The 10,420-nt window shown below is 32.9% G+C and overlaps 1 protein-coding gene across 1 annotated transcript in view; it reads left to right on the plus strand.

Annotated features, from left to right (window-relative positions):
• The window catches only part of LOC106457610 (protein obstructor-E-like), a 21,218-nt gene extending 20,129 nt beyond the window's left edge, over positions 1–1,089 (plus strand). Inside the window, exon 5 of the mRNA XM_013917048.2 lies at positions 952–1,089. Within this exon, the coding sequence (XP_013772502.2) occupies positions 952–982 (31 nt within the window). The 3' untranslated portion in view covers positions 983–1,089. The remainder of the gene's footprint in view (positions 1–951) is intronic.
• Positions 1,090–10,420: the final 9,331 nt, after the last annotated feature.

Below are 10,420 nucleotides of genomic sequence, written 5' to 3' on the forward strand. Positions count from 1 at the left end.
TAAACTACTACTAGTAAAAGTAAAAACTAAATAAAACACCAAAGATGGGGTATATGTAACTCGTACTGTATCCCAGTTAATATCAATGAGAAATTAAATTAACTTTAGTGATATTATGTTCAGTTAGTAACATTAAATGTTTAAAATCATTTAACTGTAGTTTATTGTTATTAATATAATTCATTAGTAAACTAAAACTTTAGTTATATGAATTCCAGTTTATGTCTGTTTGTAAAATTGTTAAACTTTATCGTTGATACCAATACCGAAATGAATATCGTGACTTTATCAAAACTTTATGATAAATCAATAAATACACTTTGCAATTTTTGTTGCTAATGTTTTCAAATATAACGAAATTTAAAAAAAAGCAATCTTGAAATTACAGAAAGCTACTTTTTAAAAAGTATTTGTTTTTGTAATGAAAGAAATAATTTTGGTTAAAATAACATTTACAAATATGAACTATATCTTTTAGGATTTTATGATTCATATATTTGAAAGACAAAAATCTAGCTAACCCTAACCCTTCATAGATAACTCATTGACGTATGTTTTAATTCTTGCCCTTAGTTTAGATACTTATGTCTGAGTAAATACAACGGCTGGAAAAGTATTAAGAATTATATCTGTACAGCATAGAATTTTAAGATCTGACACATACACTGTGTATAATTTTTATAACCTCTCTCGAATTTCTCATGTTTTGGTTTTATTTCCTGCTTATTTGAGATTGTAATGGTCGAAACCACGAAGTATTAGGTTTCTGTAGCCGATATCTTCAATGTACATAATCCCTAATATATTCATACAAGATTTTTCGAAGTGTTTGAAACGTTAAATAAAAACGAACAAAGCATAAGCTAACCCAATTATAATAACAGTGAATGGGAATACTTGAGAGTAAGGTCATAGTTGATTATAGTGTAAATTGTCCTCTTTTTTTTCCAGCGAAAACTATTACGAAAACTTCATTGGATAAAGGTTCATACAACTTGTAATTATGCAAGATATCCTGGAAGATGCTGGTTAGATGCAACGTTAAACACAATATATATGTACGTGAATTTCCTGAAAAAAAAATTTTCTATTGAAATTATGAATATTTTGTTACTGTTATTTTATTTTCTGCTTCAAATATAATCATGTCTTATAAAAAAATACTAAATATACAAATAAAGAAAATTATTTGAGTTTAATGTCGTTCTTGTTGTTTTTTACCGTAATGTTACACACCAGGATTTTAGTGATGTAATTTTACAACCTTACCGCTGTTCCATCAGGAACGTTTGTGTTAGGAACTAACACATTTTATAAAAAATGCCTAATACAAGTTACATAACGTTTTGATAACTAACCTGTCGCTTTTCAGGTGCGACATTAAAAATGATTCAACAAACGAAACATTTAATATCTCGGTTGAAGGAGCTCCAGACACATAAACAAACCATTCATCTCTCAAAGCAGCATTTTTTATACGTTTCCTAATTAATGAGGTTTCAATGGTCTTGCGTTTACAGATTTGTAAAGCAAAAAAGTCTTACAAAATTGAAAATAAACTAACTCCACTATTTTGCTCATTGACTTCAATGAGTATAATAACGTACTTCATTTATAGATTTATTTTTCTCATCTCGGGCTTTTATAAATTAATTTGTCTCTGTTATATAAATATATATATAGCAATGGAAAGAAACAAAATGTTCAAAACAATATATTTCGTTCATAAATGAATGATTTTTATTGTAAAGTCGTATTTAGAGGGCCCCCTAGTGGCACCGCTGTCTGCGGACTTATAACGCTAGAAACCGGTTTTCGATATCCGTGATGGGCAGAGCACAGATAGCCTATTGTGTAGTTTTGTGCTTAATTCCACACGAACGTATTTAGAGCCACATAGTTTGAGCAAAGAAAGCTAAAAATTTTGCATTGCCAATTTCTTTAGGGTAAGATACATAGAAATATTAATGAACATAGTGAAAGTGTCTTAAAAACACCGAATCAGAAAATTCAAAGTTTTGTACTTTTCTGTTTTATATATTTAATTTTTAAAGGGATTTACTAGTTCCAACGTTTAATTAAAGATTGATAAAAAATCCTTATATACAAGCGTGTAAGTCAGTTTACCCTTGACCAAAGAAATGAAAGAAATAAGACAAAGTTTAAAGCAGCGTTTCTCAAAGTGTGGGGCGCGCTCAAGAGGGTGCAAATGATCTCTTTGGGGGCGAGCAACTAGGGTAGAGTCAGTAGTACAATAATGCAAAATTTAGCGTTTTAACATATTTTTATTAATGAAAATAATAAATAGTTATTACAACGCATACAGAATTTTATTGTGCATCCGTGTATTTATATCTCGTCATTTAACTCACTTTTTCAATCATTTAAAAAACAAAGAGGCGCGCAAGAAACCATATTTATTAAAATGGGGGTCGTGGATGACAAAAGTTTTGGAAACGCTGGCTTAAGGCATGATCTGCAAACCAGACAGTTAAATCTTTGGTAGAGAATAAAAGTAATTTAGTGACCCCTGGCGGATTTATTGCGCTGAATGTTTTTATGGGATTTTAGTCGCAAGAAAGGTTTACAGAAACCTATGTGAATAGAATATGACTCGATTATTTCAAAATTCCCGCAAATTCTTAGTGAAACACAAAACATCAGAAAGTAAGAGAGGACAGTCTTTCTTGCAATCCTTGGTTAAAGTGCCAAATTGACATAACATAATGTTTAGGGACAACATTTAGCTATTGATTCGTCTAGGCTGTACCATCCTCTAAACTAAACTAAAACTATTGAATAAAAACAAAATAAACAAACCTCAAAGCCAGACTTTATCATTCATATAATTATCAAGCTTTCTTTAAACTCACTTGAATTTACTACCTCCACAACATCCTAAGATAACCCATTCCAGAAGCCAACCACCCTGTTAGAAAAATAACAGTGTCTTAGCTGAAGATGACTCCTACCTTGCCAAAAATCTATATTTTTTTCCCCTAGTCCTACTATTGTCACTGTTAAGTATGAAAAATGATGATACATCAACACTATCAATTCTGTTTACAATCTTAAACACCTCTATCAGATCCCATTTAACTCTTCTTTTTTTCAAGAGAAAACAATTTCAGATATCTTAATCTCTCCTTATAAAAAAACCCTTCGTCCCAAGCACCTTTCTAGTAACCCTCTTCTTAACCCTTCCCTATAATTCTATGTCCTTCCTAAGGTAAGGAGCCCATGACTGAACACAAGACTTCAAATGTGGCCTAATCAGTGACCTATACAATGAAATTATAACATCTTTTGACTTGTATTCAATATTTCTGTAGATATAACTTAAAATTCTACTTGCTCTACCACTAGGTTATGACATCAGTTTTTCTAATTTTGTCGGATGTATTTTTTATTAAAGTTTTATTTATCTTATTTCACTAAACTACCTAGTTAATTGATAAAACTTTAAGTATAAATGTGTTAATGATTATGTATATATCATATGAAATGTAGGTCGGCTGTGCCTTGTGATAAGTATGTCCAGACTGTGAATCCATTGATTCATGTTTCACGACTCGTTGCTGTAAAAATGTACTCTATAAGAGTGACAAATTCCGCTATTCGACGAGACAAAAATAACCCAAAAGTTAGCGATGGGTGCTGTTGACTAGTTGCCTTCCCTCTAGTTTATCACTTTGAAATTAGGGACGGATATGTACAGATAGCCGCTGTGTAGCTTTGCACGAAAATCCCTAAAAATCAAACAATACCATAAATGCTTATATAGATGCTTGTAAACATAATCAGCGAAAGCCACGTAAGATTTAAAATGTTGGTTTGGATTTCGCGCATAGCTACACGAGGGCTATCTGCACTAGCTGTCCCTTATTTAGCAGTGAAAGACTAGAGGGAAGGCAGCTAGTCATCACCACCCACCGCCAATTCTTGGGCTACTCTTTCACCAACGAATAGTGGGATTGACCGTCAAATTATAACGCCCACACTGCTGAAAGGGCAAGCACGTTTGATGGGATGGAGATTCGAACCCTCGACCCGCAGATTTCGAGTTGAGCATCCTACCCACCTGGCCATACCCGGTCCGGAAGATGCTGGTAAGTCACATGAAAAACTCCCTGGAGTTTTCGACAGGCGGGACCGTCTTCTTCAGTGGTGCCTCCAGTGGCACAGCGGCATTTCTGCGGACTAACAACGCTATAAACCGGGTTTCGATACCCGTGGTGGGCAGAGCACAGATAGCTCATTGTGTAGCTTTGTCCTTAACTTCAAAGAAACAAACAAAATTTTCAGTGGTAACTTTAGAATGACACACTTGAAAAAAGTTTTGTTTATTGTTGAACATAAAACCACACAATGAGATGTCTATGCTGTAACTGCGACGGATATCGAAACCCAATCTTTAGCGTTATAAACTCCCACACTTTCCACTGGACCACCAGGTGAGGGACTTAAAAATGAACTTATCCAACATCTGTTATCTTCAGATATTCAAAACACTTTTAAAAATCATCTTCGAAGATAGTTACGATTTGCATAGTAGGTATTTCAGCCAAAACATTTTATTCAAAAAATTATTAAACATTTAGAAAAGTAACATGAGTACCACATTGAAAGGATTTATTTGAAAAACAAAACTGCTTTTAAAATTTTAATATCGTTAAGAAAACCAAAACTAAGGTAACAAGGAATAAGATAAATTTATAAAACTCATTCTGTTCGCCGCATAATATCAGGTTTGTTCCTGTTTTTATTTATATAACAACAGAAAAAAGATTTATATACTTACCTAATTGAACACCAAAAGAGATGTTACTGAAACTTCACTTTTTCATACGAAAAGTAATGAAATTCTGCGGAATACAAAGGAATGCTATCTACTTTAAAGCTTCTTCTCCACGACAATAGATGTCAGCCTTCAAAATGTAGCCATTGAAAGGCAAGTAAATAAAAAATATATTTCCATAAGTAAAAAATGGCAGAAATAATAGGTTAAAAGCAATTAAAAATGTGTCATTGAAATTAATTTATAGGAAGGCGTTATAATTGTGACAGATATTCTCACAAATATGCGTGAAAAATAGTCATATAACCAGCATTTCTAAGTTAAGAATGGATATGTCTGAAGATTTTGGGGTTTCTGATCTGGCCTTTTGAACACAAACCATTTGTGAAACCAATAGGTAATCAACCAGTACAAGTGCCATCTACAAAAAATTGATTATAATTCATATTGACAAAAATGTTATCCTAACTAGTAGAAATACGATGCTTATAAGAAGCATATGATTGTAATAGTTATCGGGATACATTGGCGCCCAAAGGATGCTGCCTCAACTGGGGTAGACAGGTGAGTATAAATCAAAGGATTCTGTCTGAGGGTTACATAACTATTACACAATATACACACCTGGAGGTTACATAACTGTTATAGTATATACACATGAGGGGTATGTAGCTATTACGTAATATACAAATTAAGCCGCTACCCGAAGATTACATAACGTTACTTAATATATACACCTAAAATTACCTAACTATTACGTAATATGTCAACACTTAATGGTTACATAAGAGTTACGTAATAGGCCCCAGAGACTGCCTTAGAGGAGAAGTGACATCATAGTTCCATGATGTGGCACCAGTGGTTACGTTGGTATAATGAGCATGCAGATAATTCGCGAGGTGATGTAGATCAAAATGTTACAAACTTTATAGTATCAAAGTCTTAAAATTAATATTTTACCTCATTTACATAGCATTGTTTTTACAATTATTACAACTAAAGTTTTGCTTTATAAGTAAAACATTAAATCTGCTACTTTAATCTTATCAGCTTTATAGCTTATGTGTTTAATTATATATACGTCTTGGTGGACAGACATATATAGAATATTATTCCTCATTGTTCTGCTAAAAATTATCTATGTCTGTTGATAACGACTGACATACAGACACATTTCCGTATTTTTTGAGAGCCGAATATGATCACTTCTGCATGAAGGAAGTTTGCACTCTACTGAGCACCCCTCTAGTTTATATGGTATTTGAATGGGGCAAATATTATTGCCAATAATTTACTTTACATACTTTTAAATTTATCTGTCCTGAAAGGATTTTATTCTACATAACATATCATTTTTTATAAATATTGAGCAAGACAGTTAGCTAATTGTGTTTTAAGTATTGATTTAGTGTGCATTTTATGTACAGGTTATAGTTTTTGTTTTTATATTTAAGTTGCAAGATGTACTTTTGTATTTCCTGATGTTTTATATGTAAAACACTTGTTGCTATTTCATTTTTATATTGTTATAATGTATAACATCTATTTGCCCTGAAAATGATGCTTATTTAAATATCTAACTTATATACAATAATTTCATGTTTAGTTTTATAAGTTGGTTTGTTCTGTTAAAGTTACAAGATCTATGTTTAGATAGTTATGTTTAACTATTATTATTCTTACCTTTCTGTAGATATTTTCACAAATCTTTTCTACACTTTGTTTCTTGCTTACTGAAACTTTATGCATAGTAATATTTTTACCATTTCAAAAAAAAACGAATGTTTACAACAGATTGGTCACTCTTTCAACCTATTGCTGATGCATCCCAGTTGATGGCAAGTTGAGAAAGCTTGAACCTTGGGTAAAACCAAGTGACATGTTCGCCTGAAGCTAAAACAAATAATGCTTCCATTTCTATAAAGCTGGCAAACAAACCAGAAATTCTATTTTTCTGTATCTTTCAGAACTTCACTTTATTTACATTTTTCACAAATGAACATAGTTTATAACTAAAAAAAAAATAGTTGACAATGATAATCTTAAAAGGACCTTTAATTAAAAATCAAGTGATTATTCTTTCTCATTATATAAATCCAACACATTTATTCTTCATCATTGCAGAATATACTTTAGAGTAACAATGTAAAAACATGGGCTTGACAAGCATATTGAAACATTTATTACCAAAACTTCGAGATAAACTAATATACTATTTATGTAAACATATTAGTGGATTAGGTTCTATACAACTTTTGTACACTACGTCCATATTACTACTTGTTCATTTCAGTTCAGTATGTAAGGTTTTTAATATAGTTTATAAACGAAAGGGGTAGTGTTCAATTCTTGTATTTCACTGAGTTCACCGTACTTTTCAACAAAAACATTTTACATTCACTACTCAATAAGATTAAACTGTACCCAACAACAGTTTGTTGTCCCACTGGCTGATCACGGGTTGCAGCAGCAGTAATTTGGACCTTGACAAGTTTACTGACGTTTTTGGGCAATTATGTCCTCCGCAGTGTGAAGTTCTTGGTTTTGTAACATCCATAAGAAGCTTTATTCTCATTGCATACATTGGCTCCACCTGCTCTAAAGAGCGTGGTATCCTGCCATAGCTGAAACCCAAGTGATATATAACTCAACTGATGCTGTTTAACTACAATACCATGTTTCTATTGCTTCTTAGAAGATTCATCTTATTTTTCCAACTTCTACTGAATGATGATACAGCATCTTACACCTCACTGCTTTTAAGGGTCTTGTTCACAGCAAGATTTACGTTACTACCAAAGCAACTCAGGCTTTGGATCTTCCAAACGGAGTCGTAGGCTTTGACATAACTTGACCTATTGTCTCTAAATAATATAGGTTGTTTAGGTCAAGCGACGAGACTACTCGTTCAAGAGATCTTCATGAGCTTTACAGATATTTTTCTGTCGTGTGGTTTTCGGGAATGTGATCTGTTTCTAGGCAATCAAATTGAATATTCTAGTCTTAAGCAATAGAATTGAACAGTAAACATCTTTGATTTCCTTTCTTAATGATCCGTAAAGGCGAGTAAGTTTTGTCTAAATGACGTAGGTGCGACCTAGAAAGACATCTCTTGAATTACGTTTTAAAGAACATACATTTTGAAAGTTGGCTTCTCCGACGTGTAAGTAGGTATTATAATCTTTTTAATAAACACAACCACTACATTATATATCTCAGCCTGTTTGGAAGTAAACTCACATTTCTGACTTCTTCCTAAACTTTGGCTCCCCAGTGGCACAGCAGTATATCTGCGGACTTATACCGCTAGAAACCGGGTTTCGATACCAGTGGTGGGAAGAACACAGATAGCCCATTGTATAGCTTTGTGCTTAACTACAGACAAATAAACAAGTCCTAAATTTTCAGATATTCTTAGCTGGCCGCTGCAATGTTTGTCTGCAATTCCAAGTAAATTACTAATAAAGTTAGCGTGTCCCCTAGTAGCACTTATAACGCTAGAAACCGTGTTTCGATACCCGTGGTGGGCAGAGCGCAGATAGCTCATTGTGTAGCTTTGTGCTTAATTCCAAACAATAAAAATAAATAAATAAAGTTAGAAATACCACTAGGATTAACTTTAATCTCATTACTTTTAAACCCTAAAATTTAACGCATTTCAATAATTAGGATAGGGAAATTTACATTGCCTTACAGTAAAATTTACTTACTTTCAATAATAAATCTTGCCGACCCAATGAATTAACATTAAATCCCAGTAGTTAATTATAACACATTAAAGTTTCTTCTAAAGATTTAACATTAATCTTATTATAAGAAAGACATATGATTCAAAAAAGTTGAACTCTTTTGTTTGTTTGTTTGTTTGTAATTAAGCACAAAGCTACACAATGGGCTATCTGTGCTCTGCCCACCACAGGTATCGAAACCCGGATTCTAGAGTTGTAAGTCCGCAGACATACCGCTGTGTTACTGGGGGGCTTGAACTCTTTTTAAGCATACCGTACAAACAAACAGCTATAGACGATATCGGTAAGTGTATATGCAAAAGGTAAACTTAACAAATATGAAATAAATACATTGAAGTATTGATATCTTCCTCAGAAGGTCAACAGCCATTATGATATACTTTCTTGTTTATGGAGACGCATAACTTTATGGGCATTCTCCGAGATGAGCCAGTAAGTTGTAGGTTTCAAAGTAATTCCTTTCCTTCAGGGCATACAAGTTGACATACCATCTTTAATTAGTTACACTTCTCTACTTGGGCCGATAATTCATTTTAGGTTCCCGCTACAGGTGAATCATCCTCGCTTAATTTTTGTCTTCGTCTCTTACTTAGGTTTTCAAGGTGAAGTGCTGTCTACATCCTACAGATCCTTTCTTATGGTTGGATTGTAAATAAGATCCCCAAATGACGATTACAATTACGTTTAAACCCTTTATCGTTGGAAATCTCACTAGATTTTAAATTAAACTGAGCACTATAGATGACAACGTAGACTAGAACATTATCTATAATTGAGATTATTCAAATATTTCAGTTTTAATCGTATTCTATAATACTTAAAAATATATACGATAAGTAGTGTCGTAAGAATAGAATATTGTTAGCATCTGAGTTAACGATTATAACGGAATTCCTATGTGTGACTACTCTTTCCAAAGAGAAATATTCATATAGTATAGTTGTTAAATCATACAGAACCAAAAGGGTACAGCATGTTTTAAAAGATGATATCCTTCAGGGCTTACCATCAATAAAGAGGAAACACTTTCATAGCGGAATGTTTAAGATAATAATGAAATTACGCCTTAATTCTATCCGAAGCAAAACTCATCCACAAAACGAAAGCTTCAGTTATGAAAGAGGACCTTTCAACCCCCGCAAAAACAAACAAACAACAACAACATTTTATATATATCCTGATACAGTTTAAACAAAATAATAAACATAGACTTCATATTAACGAAGCCTCATATGCCATTAATTCACAAACTTACAGACACCCCTCGAAATCAGCAAATGTTTTCGTAAAAAAAAATATTAAAAAAATGAAAGAACTGCCATAAAAGTAACCTCTCACGACAAGCCCTCTTCTCTCACCCGTGTAGCTCCATTGCTATACTTAAATGAGATCTTGGATGCCGATTCTACGTACAAATGTAGGGTTTGTGGAAAGTTTGTCAATTTTTGTGGTCTACGGCTTACTTTGCAGTCTTTCGCAGAAGGTTGTTACAGTGGAAATTGCCGTGCCGAGTAATAATGTATAATAAAGGCCATCAGATTGAGCATGATCAATAAGAAAGGAAACAGTTCTTACAGATGCACAGCACCTGAAAAATCTTTCACACGAAGTGACGTTAACCGTCAATATATGTGTACTAGATAAAATTTGAAACCGTTATATGTGCACTAGATAAAATTGGAAACCGGTATATGTGTACTAGATAAAATTTGAAAACGTTATATGTGCACTAGATAAAATTGGAAACCGGTATATGTGTACTAGATAAAATTTGAAAACGTTATATGTGCACTAGATAAAATTGGAAACCGGTATATGTGTACTAGATAAAATTTGAAAACGTTATATGTGCACTAGATAAAATTGGAAACCG

Source organism: Limulus polyphemus, unplaced genomic scaffold (assembly GCF_000517525.1).
Source record: "Limulus polyphemus unplaced genomic scaffold, Limulus_polyphemus-2.1.2 Scaffold351, whole genome shotgun sequence".
Taxonomy (NCBI): domain Eukaryota; kingdom Metazoa; phylum Arthropoda; class Merostomata; order Xiphosura; family Limulidae; genus Limulus; species Limulus polyphemus.